The sequence below is a fragment of the Pimephales promelas genome, chromosome 3 (genome assembly GCF_988280905.1).
Source record: "Pimephales promelas chromosome 3, fPimPro1.hap1.1, whole genome shotgun sequence".
Lineage (NCBI taxonomy): Eukaryota > Metazoa > Chordata > Actinopteri > Cypriniformes > Leuciscidae > Pimephales > Pimephales promelas.
The window spans coordinates 37456838-37476415 of NC_142771.1; the positions used below are offsets into that span (position 1 = coordinate 37456838).

A 19578-nucleotide genomic window follows, 5' to 3' on the forward strand; every position below is an offset into this window, starting at 1 on the left:
GTGTACTTTGAAGTACTTTGGGTTCGGATCAGATTCCGAATTACCTCTCCTCGGACAATATGCTTACTCTTTTACTGATTAATTTATAAATGTGACCTCTTGAATGTTCCTTTGTCTCACACTCACATCGTGAATCCTGTATTTTCAATAAAAAAATACTGTTGGTTGTACATTTATTTAGTTTCTTACTGTACACTAATGTGAGAATGAATTTGCACACTTGCATAAAAACAGATTCAGTATTCCTCAAAAGAAAAAAGAAAACCTGCAATACATTTACATGCTTGACATTTGCCAAAAATATAACCTTTTTTAATATTTAAAAGCAAACAAGCAAGTCCAGCCTAACGTAACAAATTACTTTCCATAAAAAGTAACACAATTACATACTTTCTTAGTGAGTCCTCCTGGGGTTATCTATATTATTTTCTAATACTTGAACAAGCCAAGACAAGTCAAGACACGGCTGAGCAGGGATGTTTTCTTTCACAATACTACTGCTGCATGTTTTTTTATGTTCCTGCGAGTGATCGATTAAAAAAACACACATACACACCTATGTGAAAACGCCTTTGATAAATCAAACATAAAGAAATAATCTAAAACAAAACCTATTTCTCTACCCGAAACTGCCACTACCGAACCTTCAGAGTGTCTCACACACGCAATATTGTAATGCACTGCTTTCAAAGTAACTTTCCCCAATACTGTGTAATAGAGAACAATCTCAGTAACAACAGCAAATGCTATATATAGATACATACATTCGAGTAAATATGAACAAAGTTATATGCCATTTTCACTCTATATAATAGATTTTAATGGTTATGAAGCATTAATTCATATCAACACCAAAAGAAAAACCAGAATGCTAATGCAGACAATTTACATTTCCCAGTCATGCACTAAAATATAAAATATGAGGGGATGTAGGCTACAACTTAGTCTCACGACCACAGCTGAACAGTAGCCTACTTGTGTCTTGTTTTAAACAGTGATTGTGTGTGTTGTGGATAAAGTCAGGGTATCAAGCTGAACTTTTCACACACACATTATTACTTTGACACACAGCTGGGGTGTCTGTGACCCAAAAGTATGTCAGTCTTTAACAGAACACGAGTGCTAAAGATGTTACCTCAGGGGCAAGTGCAGTGTGACAAGCCCATATTCTGCAAACTGTGTGTGTGTGTTTAGACTAAAGAGAGTAAAGTTTGAGCTGTTCCTCCACGTCTCCCTCCGTCATCTCTCCGAATGTGTCCTGGTTTTCTCGGAGGAGTTTGAAGATGGCAGCCAGCTGCTCCTGTTGAACCCTACGACACAAACACAACAGCATAAACAATAATCACACACACACAGCGCTATCTGCAGCCTTCTTCACTCACGGCTCAAAACGGGCTTAATATCCCTTGTAGTCAATAATTTCATTCCTTAAAATTCACCAAAATTACATATTTTTCCCCTTCATGTTTCAAACTATCTTGAGTGTAATTCGACACCCTTGCCTCATTTAGTATACGCGGTGCTATGAATATGCAAATGAGCCCCGCTCAGAGATCCACGATCACACGTTGATCTGATTGGTTAGGTAGTTTGACACGTCAGAAACACCAACAATACAATACTCAGCAATGCTGTCGACTTATGAATTTGCACATAGTTTGTTTTAAAGCATATGAAAAACGCCATATAAACAACGTTTAAAAAAACATGATTTTCTCAACAAGGGGATTTTAAGTAAATTAAATTAATTTGAAAAATATATTTGAAACATTTACTTTTGTTTTGGTGTATCAGATGAAATGACGCCACAACAGACATTAATCAAATTTGGCGCTTTATTGTAATTGATATTACAAAAGCCATAGGATGAATCGCACGAAACCCTGTCAAAGTCACATTTCACAGCAAAACCTAAATTATATTCTCATTACGATAATGCAGAAAAAAAAAAACATTGCAAAAGCATGCAAAAAAAAAAGTTTTTTTTTTTTTTTTTTTTTTAGAGAACAAAAAGAAAGTCAAATCTCTTCTGATTCTGGGGTGAAATGTCTCCTGGACAATTAAATGATTTTGAGATTCACCTATTTATTTAACTTTACCAACAACAGAAAAATCTATATGGCTTCTGCATTTCATTATACAGACGTGTGACTCTGCAGTGTGAGCACATTTCCCATCAGCCTGTGACGGTCAAAGCGGTGTGTGTGTGTGTGTGTGTCCACAAGGGGGCGTGATGGTATTTCAGAAGAGCAGGAACATACAATATTCATATGTTAATGTTCTTTGGTGTTTTGCTTTAAGAAGCTTGCTATTCACAGGCAGAAATGCAAAGTAGCCTGTACAGAAAACAGAAGAAAAACCCAGTTTCCATCACAACATTTCAGAGACAGTCAAACGAAGAAGAAGTCGCTTCACAAAGGTCCTCGAGATTCATTTTTAGGGGACACACTTTTCCACACGATTTCTGCTCACTCGGGAACTCTGAAAAATAAAAAAATACAAGAATATTCAGTCTCATAAACCAGTAAACATGAACTTCTTGAGACACACACACACTCCTTTCACATACGCATGAATTCAAACCTCAGAGAAACAAGACTATAGGCCAAAACCAGTCACTTACATGTACAGAACCCTAAAGGGCGCTTCATATCTAGACCTTTTTAGAGGTTACATCATGGGATCATTTTACAGATTTATAGTTAAAATCAATTTATTTTGAATTCATTCGAAATTTTAGGATTTAAACAGCTCCTTAACATACTTCCTCACTAGAAAACGTTTAAGTAAAGACATTTCACCTTATAGAACTGTTTTGGCATGAAGGGTTCTTTAGAATTGAGTCGAGAACCCTAGAGTTCTATATAGAACCCCACTGAAATGTTTTTTTTTTGTTTTTTTAAAGCATGAGTACTAGCAACTCTAAATTAAATAGCAAGACACTTCACGTCAATAGAGTAACTAATGGATTTCACCATACTGATTGATCACAGTAAAACAATTGTTCTGCATTACATTCTGTTTAAATATGCAAATGAAGCATTATCTGTTTTTTTTACATGCACTAAAATGTCCAATAATGTAAATATTGCATAAAATTAGCTTCTTTCATTTTGTTGATACATTAGAGTTTTTTTTTACAGAGGGGTTTTGGGGATTTCTCTTTTTATCACGCCATAAATCAGAGAATGGTCAGTCAGAATTGAGAAAATTTCAAAAATATATTTTTTTTTAGAATAAAATGTTACAATACATGAAAATGATATGAACAAACACCTCTGTAAAAACACGTAAACAGGAATAAAAGTGAGATTTCTGGCTCAGTGAAGGAGAAAATAAAAATCATTTGAAGAAAACGGTATTTAAAGACATGCATTGTAATCAATATCTACATACGCAGAAAATATAGCAAAAAAAAAAAGCCCAAAGACACAAAATTGACCAGTGCCTGAAAAAAACAACAGTGTCTCTCCTTGAAATGTCTGTAATTTCTTTCTAATCATATTAAAGGTACACTACGCAACATTTTTGTTCAAAATTAACAATTTAAATAGTCAATACATCATCAATGCTTCTTCCAAAACATGTTTTGAATGTACTATATTTAAGTCGAAAATGTTTTTTTTTCTTTAATTTTATGGTACTAAATTATATTTACACTGTATTTATAATCCATTTATTAACTTTTTGAGCATAGACTGGAGTATAGAATTTAATTTCCAACTTGATAAACGAATGCTTTCTAAGACGACACTTGGCAGATTATTGCTAAAGTGAAAAACGTTTTAAAAAGTTTACAAAAAAATAATGCACAGAAATACTATTTTCCAAAAAAAAAACACGTTTTACTCTAAAACTGCAAGAAAAACAAATCTATAAAGATAAACGAGCTATGTCCCAAATCCACTGTGGTTCGAATCCACTGTGAGACACCAATGTGTCCATGAGCAAGACACTCAACCGCTAGTTGCTCCAGGGCGTGCGACCTCTGACGTATATAGCAATTGTAAGTCGCTTTGGATAAAAGCGTCAGCTAAATGAATGAATGTAAATGTAAGCCTAGAGGTGAATGTTTTATGAGCAGTGGATTAATCATATTCATCCGTGCAGTCACACACAGCCAAAGCACATCCATAACAATGTTCTTCCACAAAATGCATGCAGTGTTGTTAACCTCTAGGGGGCCAAAAGACAAAGTTACACAGTGCAGCTCTACTGAGTCGAGCCATTGATTTCAGTGAACATCATAAAGACTGAGTTATGAGAGATGAATCGATGAAGGAGCGTGTGACTCACCGTTGGCAGCTCTGGCGCTGGGATGTTACTGGTTAAGGCTTGGCCGAGCGTGTTAGTCGAGCAGCGGTTGGAGGCGGTGGAAACATTCAGGAGACACGCTTGTAGTCATGTTAGTAAAGTGTCCTAGCAAACACATTGGTTTTCATGCAATCAGATTTAGTCGATTACGGCATATCCAAATGATGCCGTGACCCACAGCGGCGACACGTCACGGGGAATCAATTCTCCCTTGAGATAAAGAGTGTGTATCAACACATGACTGTCCGCATTTACACATCAATGATGCACACTTGAGGGGTTAAGAAACACTGTTCATTTCAAAGGAAAGAGGCTCGATGAAAAATTTGATATATATATATATATAAAAAAATAAATAAATTTATGATATGATCCCTTTTATATTTTCTACATGTGCCATTGTTTCCCATGCCGAGCTCAAGAACGGTGCAAACGTGCATGCAAAGAAACACAGACAGGAAGTCTACAGTGAAAAGCTTCATTAAACAGCTCGCCTCCCTACTTTGAATAATATATTCTGTTATTTGTTCAAGGTACAGTCAATCTCTTCTACATATACCTTTGAAAATCTATTATCACTAGAGCGATTATGTATGCATTACTTGATCAGCAGAAAATTACGACATGCTGACACACATGTATAATAATGCATTACAGAAATGTGTTGAGTAAATCTCTATGTACCGCCGGGGTCGTGCATTATTCAGAAATGAATACGAATATAGGTTGCAAACAATTGCATTCAAAATTAAAGCTGCAAGCAGCGATGGGCGGGCCCTCGCACCTGTAGCGCGTCGGGGTGTGAGGCGGCCACGTTGCATATTCTGGAGCTCAGCCGGTGCGGCTGTGAATTTGCTACGCACTTCATTTACGCCACAGAAATTCCGTAGATGAAGGTCAAACGTGCGGCGGGGGCTGCTTCGTTAAAGGTCACTTCCTGTTGCCAGCAGGTGGCGCTATGACTGTGGGCTAATTTCGGCATGTACATGTGTTCAGGGCGGGACTGTTGTATAACGTATAAAATTTCGCGCAGGTCTGAGGATGTACACTGAAGTTACAACAACTTCCTGTTTCATGGCGAATCGTCGACGCCTCGGACACGCCCATTGACGAAAACAAGCAGATAGCACAACTTTTCATCGTCAATGCCTTTAGAAGGCACAGCAGAAATGTGAAGTAGATCCGACTAAATTCCTGGGAAGAGTTCGTTAAAGTGCGTAATGAGTAAATCCTACCCTATCTCACGACCAATTCGTACGAATTCGTACAAGTGATTAAAAAGTGGCTAATTCGTACGACCTCACTCGTACGAATTCATACGATTTGTCTAAACCCACGTGATGGTTAGGTTTAGGGGCGGGATCAGGGGTCGGTCATTCGTACGAATTCATACGAATTGGCCAATTCGTAAAATATGTACGATTTAGCAAAATCGTACTAATTTGTACGAGTGAGGTCGTATGAATTGTTACGAATTAGCCACCTCGTAAAATTCGTACGAATTCCCGTGAGATCGGGTTGGTAAATCATCCAAAAATGGCGGTAAAATTAGAAATGGCCGACTTCCTGTTGAGTTTAGGGCATCGCTGTAAGAGACTTACACGTCTGGATATGGTAGATGTACCACAGACATTTCGTACATGACGGTCAAACATGCGGCGGGGAATGTGTAAAACGTCCCAAAATGGCAGCCAAATTCAAAATGTGCGGATTTCCTGTCGAGTTTAGGGTATGGGTTCTTGAGGGTTTTTTGTGCGTCTTGATATGATGCACGTCCCCACCAAATTTCGTGCACGTAGGTTGAACGTGGACGAGGGGCTAATTTTTTCCAATTTTCTAGATGGCGCTAGCGAGTCTGTGGCGCTAGCCATCTGCGAAACCCACAAATTATGAAATTTTTCACCAGTCCTGATATGCGTGCCAAATTTGGTGAGTTTTTGAGGATGTTGCGGTCGCGAAAATGGCGCTTACTTCACAGAAAAAAAATAAATAAATAAATAAAATAATCCTAACAGTTTCAGTTAGTGCTCGGGCCCTGACTAAAACTAATTTGAATTTAAGGACGTTGAATTAAAATGAAATAGGTTTTATTAACACAGTCATTTTTCAGAATGAAATGCCCACAAACATGTTCTCATATCAAATTTTAAAAGGTAGGTGTAATGTTACCAGCAATCCTAACGAAAGTAATATGTTTCTATTGGAAATTAATAAAGCAGCTTTTACGTCCCTTGTTTTCAAGAGGACAAATCCAACACTTCCTGGGGAATTGCCACAAAATATCCGTAATAAAAATGGATCATGTTTTTTTCCTCTTTCAAACGCTGTCATGGCGTTCGGGAATGTAATCGTGTGACGAAAACAAACTTTTCAGCATTTCAGAATTGATCACACACACATTTGAAATGCCGTGATGTGATTGGTCCGTTGGTCACTCCAGTTATACAATCACATCCTCTTGTTGAGGAAAAAGTCACGTGAGTTTTTTGTTGTACATAAGGAATTTATTCAGTTAATGTGCATGTCTTCTCAGATAAATGTTTCCACCTCAAATGTGTGCAATTTTAGTGTTTGGATTCTTGGCGTTTCCATCCAGTATTGTTTATGTGATATTACAAATTGCTAATAAAAAAAAGTGGATGGAAACATGGCTGATAGTTAAATCACCGGAAACTGGATGTTATATGTACAATTCACTGCATGACCTTTTATTTACCATTTCGACTCTTTTTTGTATTGGATGGAAGTAAATGTAAGGTAATGCAAAAAACATATGGACACCCGAGCTACATATACAAATGCCTGCAAGTCCCTGTATCATCTTGATGATAAAATAGCAAATCATGCGCTCAAATGCCACTAACGTCCCTCGTCTTCATCATTTGTGTCCAGTGTCTATGACCCAGCAGGTGTTCTGGTGGTGTGAACTATGAAGTCACTTCTCCTCGGGTTCACACAGGAGTCCAGAATCACGTTAACTAGAAACATGATCAACTAATGCTTCAAAATAACTCCTTTAAACAGACACATGTCAGGTATTTTTAACTGTGCAGGCTTAAGTGTCCAAGTTTTGGATCGGTAAGATTTTCTGTTTTTAAAGAAGTCTCTTCTCAACAAGGCTGCATATATTTGATTAAGGGCCCTTTCACACCTACCCTGTTTGGTCCAGATTTCAGGCCCCGTCCACACTACTGCGTTTTCGTTTAAAAACGGAGAATTAAAACGAATACGATCTCCGCCCACACCAGCGTTTAATCTGCGTATTAGAATTGATCTCCGTCCACATTAAAATGACTGAAAACGTGGATCACGTGACCATTCACCAACACTGGGCATGCGCGCGCCTGTGTAAACAGAGGCTGACGAATCAGGGAAGGACACGTCATGACTGATGACACCCAATCATAGAGCAGAGCGTGAGCCTCTGCATCATCGTTTCTAAACTCCTCCGTTTTGTCCCGTCTTCACTAAAACGCCCTCCGGAGATTCAAAACGCAAAACGGAGCTGCAGCGTTTCTAAACTTCTCCGTTTTAGGTCTTCGTTTTTAAGGCCCGTACACACCGGGACAAATATCAGCCGCGCGTTATTCGTCAGCGTTTTTCAACACGTTTTTTGTGTTCACACCCAAGCGATTTTCGTTGACGATGAGCCGAGTGAACATGAAAATTCATTCCCTGACATTAGATGGCGCCAATTTGCTCTGCAATACCACTCCATATCACTTTTCTTTTATCAAAATGTTTATACTTCGCTGTCGCGTTTGTCATATAGTTCTTTATGTTCTAGCACCAACGAGAACAGCAGCTCTTCATTCATCTTGCCTCGCATCTTCCTCGTCGTATTTCTTCCTGGCTGTGTAGACGGCGACGCTACTTGGTGTATATCTTCTTCGCCGTTGCATATGTGTGTTCGGCAAGACCGTTTTGTGTTTGAGCGCCCCCAAGTTGTGTTTTACTGTAACTTCAGAGGCTCCAGACACATGAGCAAAAGCGGCAATCTCATTGGTCGGATAGTTTTTGACGCAGTGCGTCAAACTAAAAAAAAGAACCCCAGGGCGTTTTTAAAAAAAATTACGCTTTTACGCATGGCGTTTTAACCGTCGGCACTGGGGCCCTTTGTTTAGTCACGAGGCGTTAAACGTCAGCGTATAACGCGTGCGAAATTCGTCCCGGTGTGAACAGGCCTTTAGTCTGTACGGGAGGTGCAAACATAGCAAAAGGTCTCCGTTTTTAAACGAAAATGCAGCAGTGTGGACGGGGCCTCAGACTTTTCAGTTTGGTCAGAATCAAAACTACAGGTGTGAAACCTCCCCCAGACCACGGTCTGGACCAAACGGATGAAATTTGGTCCGACGAAAAGAGGTAATCTCGGTCCGGATTGAACTGAACAAAGGTTAAGTTCGTTTCTGTGAAAGCATTTCTGTATGGTTCGAAATTTCAGACCTTTTACAGGAAGTTCTGGTGGTTCCCAAAAAGCCGAAAAGACAGAAGGTGGCAGGAGAAATGAGCCGTGTAGCACATGGGGAGAGGAGGAGACGAGGTTTTTAATTGAAGTATGGTCTGATGACATAAGAAGTCAACTTGCAGTCTTCTTCTCCTTTCTTGCCGGCGACGATAAAATGTTCGCATGACGAGGACGTTCATTCGGCGAATTTGAACTAGCCTTGTGTATAGTTGGTGCTGCAGGTAATTATGCCACAAAAATAAAAATAGTTGGAACTATATGGATCTGTTCGTTCATGTTGTCAAAGTTACCCGCCGAATTGACAACACGCAGACGTCAGACGCAAGTCCATTTACTAAACTAATCAATCGGCGAAACTACCGGAAGTAAGCGGGGGCCATTACTGAGCTGTTGCTGGGTAGCGTTGCGCCATTGCCTCCTATTGTTGTAGTTGCAACTTGCGTCCACTGGAATAAACAGCCCGCGATTTACGACTGTCACTAACGTTACAACGTTAGCCCTTGTATAATGTCGAGTGGGTACAGTTTACGTTATAAATTGTTTCAATGGTGGCAGTAAAATTTCAATTTTGAAGAGAAAACATTGTGAATACCCCGGGTCGACTGCCCCTGTCTGGAGCCGTACGGTTTACACAGATTTCCTGGGCGAGTACAAGACGCGGACATTTGCGTATAATAACAATTATTTAATGACATAAGTAAAAAAATATAATAAATATGTTATTATGTGATCAGCAAAATCTCCTCTCTTGCTATTTTTTCTATTCAATTAACATGCTATGGTCATTAAATGGCTTTCCTGAGCTAAATGTAACGTTATGTGACATAAATGTTCTCCCGCTGTTATATTGACCTCTTTCCATGGTTTAAAAACACTAATTGGTCGATATTACGTATACTTTCTAGCTGTAACGTTACCTTACCCTTGCCCGTTGCAATGTAAAAATTAGATAAATAATGGACACAAATGAAAAACATGAATTTGTTTATTTGATTTGATTCATTTATTTATTGTTGCCAAATGAACAGATCTTTTAGTTAGCAAAAGTAAGCCTAGCTAACTTGCCAAGCTATTTTCATAAATAATCTGTAAGATCGTTTGTACCTTCATCTGTGACTGGAGGCCACTGTCTAACATCATCAACCCAACAAGTCATTCTGCCTGGCTGTAGCTGTCATCGAGGGTGCGTTCGCGTTATCACCGAGGTTTGTTTACATACCGGTGCATATGTCTATGCCGGTGTAACAGCTCAGTAATGGCGTCGCCACAAGATGGCAGCCTACACAGAACGCTCGTCGGATTCGTCTATAGATGATGACGACAGGACGCAAGTATGTCGCATAAAGTTCTTTAGTACGTTCGCATAATTGCAGTGTGAAACCAAACCAAAACTTTCTGAAAAGTATAAAATTTATCAAAATATGAACTTTGGTTTGGACCTTGGTTTTAGGTGTGAAAACGCCCTAAAAAAGTAATATTTTTAAATATGAAAATTTAAAATAATTGTATGTGAATAGTAAAGTGTAATTTACTCCTGTGTCACACAATCCTTCAGAAATCACTCTAAATGTGTGAATATGGTGCTCAAAAAACATGAATAATGATTAAAAATGCTGAAAACAGTTCATTTTCATTCATTTTTCAGGATTCTTCGATGAATAGAAAGTTCAAAAGAACAGCGTTCATTTTAAACAGAATCTTTTGTAACATTATAAATGTCTTTACTGTGATTTTGATTTGATCCTCGATGAATAAAACCATTCATTTCTTTTATTTATTTATTTCCCCCGACAAAATAAAATAAAAATTCTTACTGACCCCCAACTGTTTAATGAGTTTCAATGTGTTTCTGTTCATCAACTCAAAAGAATCCTGAAATAAAAATGTGAATAACAGTAACCCAGCAGCACATGTCAGGACACGAGTTGTCAGTGGCACTGAGAGGTCACTGAATAGGGAAAGTGAGTGAGTGAGTGGAGGGGAAGATATTGGTGTTACACCCTGAGTGTCAGCAGCACAAGGTGACGGGGGATGGGACGGGGCGGGGGAGGTGAGACTGTGGGGGTGTCAGGGGGTCAAACTGAAGTAAATTATACCTTACCAGAGGTCTGACACAGGCATACTGCCTGGTGCTGTTTAAAGAGCGGTAAAGTCATTTGTCAACTCTATCCTGCAAAGATAAAGGGCAGGAGCAGAGGATATTATGTACATACCGTTTCTACAGCCACACAGATGCACACTAGTGACTTCTGCAAAAGGGAATCGTTGAAATCATCTCAAAAAGTGACATTAGCCGACATTAGCAACTCTGACAACACCTGAAGTTGGGCAGTTAGCATGCGGCTAAGCTAATTATGGCTAGGCTACTACAAATACTAGATTTAAGTCCATTTTAAATTAGACCGCACTATCTCAAAATGTTCTGGTGCTGCATGCCGATCTACATTCACGTATCTGCTTTTTTAGGTCAGATCCTCCACCACTCAATCTGCATGTTTTATCAGGTAAACAGACCGCACCCAGCGCAGACGGAGCGAGCCCGAGACTCCAGCAAACTCAGAGAGTCTGCCGCAGATAATGTGAGTGCTTGATAATGTGAGTACACACACACACACACACACGTACACACAGTTAGCCGTGGGGTGGTTGGAGGAAGTACACAGGGCCCAAAGGAGGGGGAGGAACAAGAATGGCCCTCTCTGTACTGGACTAAAACTCACACATTCAACGCAGGGGTTCGTCGCTTTAACAAAACGATTCCAAGCATATAAGAGTCTAATAAAAATAATAATGGTAATGTTCCATTTGATAATATTAGTTATGAACTAACTAACAATGAAAAACTAAAGTATTTCACCTTCTTAGACAATCATAAGTTGAACATTTACTCAAATATCATTAAAATGTCCACACACATAATTGATGTGTGTGTGAAAGCAGCGCATTAATATAAAATGTGATTAAGCTGACTGGAACTACCTGTGTGTTGACCGATTTGGTCCCACTTTATATTAAGTGGCTTTAAGTACTATGTACTTACATTGAAATTAATAATTTGATACAATGGACTTATTGTGTACATACATGTTTTTACATTGTACTTATATTTTAAAAATACCAGCATGTAATTACAGCTATAATTACTTTATGTAATTACACAGTTGACCCATCCCTCACACCTTAACCTACCCTTAAACCGACCCATACCACCACACCTGTCCCTAACCTTACCCGTATCACACCTCAATAGCAGCAAAAGTGTTTTACAATACAACAGAAACACAATTATACATTTTAATAATTGTTCAATGTAAGTACATAATACTTAAAGCCACTTAATATAAAGTGGGACCAACGATTTTAATGCACACCTTCCAGCCAATCAGAATCGAGTATTCAGACAGACCATGGTATATTTTCTACTTAACGGACCTGAGCTAACATGAACCAACAATAAACAGAACTTTTATTAATTAACATTAATAATAATACAAAAAATGACTACACCTATTAGTATTATTACTACCTTTAATGATACAACAAATATATTATTATTACTGCCATTATTATTATCCTTAATATTAATAATGTAATAATAACAATAGCAACTATTATCGTAAAAAATATATATCGTTTTTTTTTAGGTATTACTATTATTAATAATAATATTGGTAATATAATAATGGTAGTTAATATTAGTATTATTATTACTATAAATGGTGGTAATAATAATGGTATTTATTTTATACACACACACACACACACACATATATATATACACTCACCGGCCACTTTATTAGGTACCCCATGCTAGTAACGGGTTGGACCCCCTTTTGCCTTCAGAACTGCCTCAATTCTTCGTGGCATAGATTCAACAAGGTGCTGGAAGCATTCCTCAGGGAGTTTGGTCCATATTGACATGATGGCATCACACAGTTGCCGCAGATTTGTCGGCTGCACATCCATGATGCAAATCTCCCGTTCCACCACATCCCAAAGATGCTCTATTGGATTGAGATCTGGTGACTGTGGAGGCCATTTGAGTACAGCGAACTCATTGTCATGTTCAAGAAACCAGTCTGAGATGATTCCAGCTTTATGACATGGCGCATTATCCTGCTGAAAGTAGCCATCAGAAGTTGGGTACATTGTGGTCATAAAGGGATGGACATGGTCAGCAACAATACTCAGGTAGGCTGTGGCGTTGCAACGATGCTCAATTGGTACCAAGGGGCCCAAAGAGTGCCAAGAAAATATTCCCCACACCATGACACCACCACCACCAGCCTGAACCGTTGATACAAGACAGGATGGATCCATGCTTTCATGTTGTAGACGCCAAATTCTAACCCTACCATCCGAATGTCGCAGCAGAAATCGAGACTCATCAGACCAGGGAACGTTTTTCCAATCTTCTATTGTCCAATTTCGATGAGCTTGTGCAAATTGTAGCCTCAGTTTCCTGTTCTTAGCTGAAAGGAGTGGCACCCGGTGTGGTCTTCTGCTGCTGTAGCCCATCTGCCTCAAAGTTCGACGTACTGTGCGTTCAGAGATGCTCTTCTGCCCACCTTGGTTGTAACGGGTGGTTATTTGAGTCACTGTTGCCCTTCTATCAGCTCGAACCAGTCTGGCCATTCTCCTCTGACCTCTGGCATCAACAAGGCATTTCCGCCCACAGAACTGCCGCTCACTGGATGTTTTTTCTTTTTCGGACCATTCTCTGTAAACCCTAGAGATGGTTGTGCGTGAAAATCCCAGTAGATTAGCAGTTTCTGAAATACTCAGACCAGCCCTTCTGGCACCAACAATCATGCCACGTTCAAAGTCACTCAAATCACCTTTCTTCCCCATACTGTTGCTCGGTTTGAACTGCAGGAGATTGTCTTGACCATGTCTACATGCCTAAATGCACTGAGTTGCCGCCATGTGATTGGCTGCTTAGAAATTAAGTGTTAACGAGCAGTTGGACAGGTGTACCTAATAAAGTGGCCGGTGAGTGTATATATATATATATATATATACACATATATATATATATATATATATACACACATATATACATACACACACATATATATATATATATATATATATATATATATATATACACACACACATACACATATATACATATATATATATATATATATATACACACACACACACACACATGTATATATATATATATATATATATATATACACACACACACATATAAATATACACACACACATATATATATATATATATATAAAATAAATACCATTATTATTACCACCATTCATAGTAATAATAATACTAATATTAACGACCATTATTATATTACCAATATTAATAATACCTACTATTATTACCATTAATAATAATAATAGTTTATTATTAGTAATAGTAAGTTAATAATAGTTATAGACTTCACAGAAGCAGAGCTTTGGGCCAAGATCTGATTAATATTAATCACAATATGTGAATATTAATATATATTTATATTTAATGTTTTGTGAATAGAACCTAATTTATAGTTTTGACTTTGTTTTTACTTCATCATTATATTATATAGGCCTGTGGTGATGTGCTTTGAAAACGTTTGGTTTAGGTGGTAAGAATAAACAACACACACTTCTTCAGAGTAAACTGCATTTATGTTAAACGTGAAAATATCGTTCCTGAAACCCAAGTGAGGACACCTGACACAAGTCCTTTACTGCAGTCCTCTAAAATATGCACGCGTCGGCTGCATATTCATAAACACCCGGACAATTCAACACACTGCCGAGTCATTCTGGCTGAAAAGTGTCATTCTGCACACTTCACATACACACTACACACTTGGATTCAAGCATTTCTAAGACATATATGAAGTAGAAAAGAGTGAGATGCAGTTTCGCTGCTGTGTTTCTGTGGATGGATTGAGGGAGAAGGGGAACACTGACCTTTGCTCCTCCTCCATCTCTGCATTGGTCATTCTCTTCTCAAACTTGGCGGTCCTCTTGTTACCGGCCTCGCCCTCGTCTGCCACTAAAGCGGCGGCCACATCTGAAGGAGAGGACGGCACATTTAACAATCAAATGACAAGAGGAGAAAGTCTGGTCTGTTCTCTACTAGAACAGGTTTTCATACTTGAATGTAAAAACACATTATTTGTCCCATATCTCTCTCTGATTCTGTAATCTAGAAACTCTACCTCTGACCTCGAGAGCTGTCACTCAAAATACACAACTTAGCGATGCTGTTTGCGAATGTTCGTTGGAACGATGTTTTCGGTAAACACCCACTCATTGAACGATGCGGATAACTATGCCCCTCTCTGCGCAAGGGCCCCTGGGAAGTGCCCAGATTGGCCGTATGGTAGATCCGGCCCTGACCACACTTCATCTGTATGCAAATCGCAGGTGTTAAAAGTGTCCGACAACAAGACAGTGTCACGTAAGAGTCCAACCCTTCCTGTGTCTGGTTCCTAACCCAGATTATCAACCTACCAGCCTAATCCACTTGCAGGCCTGTCAAGTTATTGGCGCAGGCAGTATTAATTCGAGGATAAAGGTTGTCTGTACATGCTGTTGACGGCTGAACCCTGTTTCACACGCACTTCATATCTGCAGTATATCTGCTGCTGAAACTGGGTCTGTTGCGGTTATAATTCATAAACTGACATGTATTGGCACTGCAAACACTGCTCCTTTGCGAACTGGGGTTATATCTGAGCAGACCCACTGATGTAAACACAGCAGAATCCGCAACCTAGAGGCCAATGTACCGCTGGGAGGACAAAGCAAGTGTGTGACCGGGACCCAGTTACACATTGGCGTCAATTTACAGCCGCAGAGCACAAAGAGACTGTGTGTTTGAGTGGGCCGCCCCATGAGTGTTTATCTCTGCCAGCACTTACAGCCCTGCTCTGAAAACACTCGCTCTCATGGAGTATAATAAAACTTGCTGCTCACGGGCAGACATGACGAGAGGAATGTGAAGAAAAGGGATGCATATAAATGCTTTCCCTCCAGAATATACATTTCCTAGAGGAAATGGCTCCTTGTCGAAATAGGAGCCTTTCTTTATAACATTTTCCTCATTTCATCTCATTTGTGATCAAATTTTTGGTCACACTTCACAATAAGGTCTCATCATTTATTTATGTTAGTTAATGCTAACATGACCTAAAACGTGTTTTAAAGCATTTGTTAAACTTTGTTTTTGTCAGTTAGTAAAAAAATCGAATTATTGTTCATATTAGTTCACAGAGCATTGACTAATGTTTACAAATCTAACTTTGGATTTTAATAATGCTAGTTCTGTGTTAGCATAAATAATATGATTTTAAATATCAGGACAACAAACCAACCAAACAAAACCCAGAACCGAACCAAAATCCCAAAAGAAGGAAATTAAAATGAATGAAAACAAAACCTTAAAAAATCCTAAAATTACCTTAACAAAACTAAATTAAACCCCCAAACAAAACAAATAATAAAAAAACAATCAAAAACAACCCCCCAAAAAATAACTTTATACAAAACAAAACCCCCAAAACTACCCTTAAAAAAAACAAAACTAATGCCCTAAACAAAACAAACTCCCCAAAACTAACCCTAAACAAAACAAAACTAATGCCCTAAACAAAACAAACCCCCAAAAACTAACCTCAAACAAAACAAAATTAAACCCCCAAACAAAAATTCCAAAAGAAAGCCCCAAAACTAAACTTAAACAAAACAAAATAAATGCCCAAAACAAAACAACCCCCCAAAACTAACCTCAAACAAAGGTAAACTAATACCCCAAACAAAAAAAAACAACAAAAAAATAACTAACCTTAAACTAAACAAAACAAAACCCCCAAACCTCACCTTAAACAAAACAAACAAAACCAATCAAAAACAACCAAAACTAACCTTCAACAAAACCTCAAAATTAACCTTAAACAAAACTAACCTTAAACAAAACAAATGCCCCAAACAAAACAAACCCCCCAAAACGAACCCTAAACAAAACAAAACTAATGCACTAAACAAAACAACCCCCCCAAAACTAACCTCAAACAAAACAAAACTAATGCCCTAAACAAAATCAAAAACAAACCTCCAAAACTAACCTTAAACAAAACAAAACTAACCTTAAACAAAACTAATGCCCAAAACAAAACAAACCCCCAAAACTAACCTTCAACAAAACCTCAAAATTAACCTTAAACAAAACTAACCTTAAACAAAACAAATGCCCCAAACAAAATAAACCCCCCAAAACTAACCCTAAACAAAACAAAACTAATGCCCCAAACAAAACACCCCCCCAAAACTAACCTTAAACAAAACAAAACTAATGCGCTAAACAAAACAACCCCCCCAAAACTAACCTTAAACAAAACAAAACTAATGCCCTAAACAAAACAAACCCCCCAAAACTAACCTCAAACAAAACAAAACTAATGCCCTAAACAAAAGCAAAAACAAACCCCCAAAACTAACCTTAAACAAAACAAAACTAACCTTAAACAAAACTAATGCCCAAAACAAAACAAACCCCCAAAACTAACCTTCAACAAAACCTCAAAATTAACCTTAAACAAAACTAACCCTAAACAAAACAAATGCCCCAAACAAAACAAACCCCCCAAAACTAACCCTAAACAAAACAAAACTAATGCCCCAAACAAAACACCCCCCCCAAAACTAACCTTAAAAAAAACAAAACTAATGCCCTAAACAAAACAAACCCCCCAAAACTAACCTCAAACAAAACAAAACTAATGCCCTAAACTAAACAACCCCCCCAAAACTAACCTCAAACAAAACAAAACTAACGTGCTAAACAAAAACAAAACAAAACTAAACCCTCAAACAAGAAAAATAAAAAAACAAAACCCCAAAAAAATCCTTAAACAAAACAAAACTAATGCCCTAAACAAAACAACCCCCTCAAAACTAACCTCAAACAAAAGTAAACTAATGCCCCAAATAAAACAAAATCAAAAACAAAACCCCAAAACTAATCTCAAACAAAACTAACCTTAAACAAAACTAAACCCACAAATAAAATCAATCAAAAACAATCCCCCCAAAACTAACTTTAAACTAAACTAATTAATGCCCTAAACAAAACAAACCCCCCAAAACTAACCTCAAAGAAAACAAAACTAATGCCCCAAACAAAACAAACCCCCCAAAATTAACCTTAAACAAAACAAAATTAATGCCCTAAACAAAAACCCAAAACTAACCTTAAACAAAACAAAACCCCCAAACAAAACCAAATCAAAAATAAACCTCCAAAACTAACCTCAAACAAAACTAAACCCCCAAACAAAACCATTTAAAAACAAAACCCCCAAAGATAACCTTAAACAAAACAAACCCCCCCAAACAAAACCAATCAAAAACAACCCCCCGAAACTAACCTTAAACAAAACAAAACTAATGCCCCAAACAAAACACCCCAAAACTAAACTTAAACAAAACCTCCCAAAAAACAAACCTCAAGCAAAACAAACCTAAACCAAAACAAAACAAACCCCTTCAAAACTAACCTAAAAAAAGTAAACTTTTGTTTAACAAAAACAAAAATCCCCAAAACAAACCTAAACCCCCAAACAAAAACAATCAAAAACAAAACCCCAAACCTAACTTCAAACTAAACTTTTTACAAATGGTGGGTACCAGTGTTTCGCAAGTATGTTACTGTGTAATAAACTTTGAAGTAATATTAATGAGGATTCTGGTTTGGCATGAAGTTAGTTGCAGTTAATTGTGCATCATTTACTGAAACTACTGAACTAGTAAGTTCATGCATGGAGAATCAAGTAGAGCGAGACTGCAGAAAAGGTTAGACTGAAATATGAAAGCTACACGGACCACAGCCATCTAAACGAGACAAAAACAGGAGGTGATGTAATAAGATGTGACCGCATTCAGACCAGAGCACAGCATTGTTTTGTCCCATCGCAAAATATAAAAGCGGTTTAATTTGTTTTGTGTCTTTAAGTTAAAAAGTGGTTTTGTGTCTTACATTACACATTCAGTGAACCAGGACTAAATGTATCATTGTATTTTTTTTAAACAAAAGATCCAAGAAAAAAACAAAGTGTAAACACACCCTAAGAGTACCGATGCATCATACCATTATTCTCTAGGACCTCTGGAAGGGATTCGGCCACGGGTGAGCTCTCGGGGACGGGCACAGATGCTGCTTCGGGGGCGGGTGCGGATGATGGTTCTAGGACGGGCGCTGGTTCAGGGGTTGGCACAGAAACAGGTTTTGAGCGGAGTGCAGATGTTTTTTTTGGGGCAGGCACTGATATTGGTTCGGGGGTGGGTTCAGGGACGGGCACCTCTGGGACAGGTTCAGGCACTGGTTCTGGGACACACTCCTTCACTGGCTCTTTTACTGGGGCAGCCACTGGTTCTGGGACGGACTCCTTCACTGGGGCAGCCACCACTGGTTCTGGGACAGACTCCTTCACTGGCTCTTCTACTGGGGCAGCCACTGGTTCTGGGACAGACTCCTTCACTGGCTCTTCTACTGGCGCAGTCACTGGTTCTGGGACAGACTCCTTCACTGGCTCTTCTACTGGGGCATCTACTGGTTCTGGTGACTTGACGGGAGCCTGCTCAGGCACTGGCTCTTGCACTGGGATGGGCTCTTCCACAGGTGCAGATTCTACGACTGCTTTGGATACAGGCTCGGGCTCTGGAGCTGCCTGTAGAAATCAGAAGTAAAGCAATATAATAATAGTATTTTTTTTGTCAAGTATATGCATCAGTGTCAAACACAGCTGATAATGCAGTAAATGTAAGGTATTAGGGCTG

General features: G+C 38.6%; 1 protein-coding gene across 5 annotated transcripts in view; it reads right to left on the reverse strand.

Moving 5' to 3' along the window:
- Nucleotides 1-271: 271 nt before the first annotated feature.
- The window catches only part of LOC120464551 (uncharacterized), a 43187-nt gene continuing 23880 nt past the window's right edge, over nucleotides 272-19578 (reverse strand). Inside the window, exons 3-7 of one of the 5 annotated variants that reach the window (XR_016155203.1) lie at nucleotides 18890-19469; nucleotides 14710-14812; nucleotides 10881-10949; nucleotides 4297-4419; nucleotides 1822-2481 (exon numbers count right to left, since the gene is read on the reverse strand). Coding sequence is in view for 4 of the 5 variants with exons in the window: in XM_089128844.1 (XP_088984970.1) it covers nucleotides 1196-1310; nucleotides 14710-14812; nucleotides 18890-19469 (798 nt within the window). In the remaining variant the exon portion in view is untranslated. Of the gene's footprint in view, nucleotides 1311-1821; nucleotides 2482-4296; nucleotides 4420-10880; nucleotides 10950-14709; nucleotides 14813-18889; nucleotides 19470-19578 lie in introns of those variants that run through there. The other 4 variants (XM_089128846.1, XM_089128845.1, XM_089128844.1 and 1 more) reach the window with 4 other exon arrangements.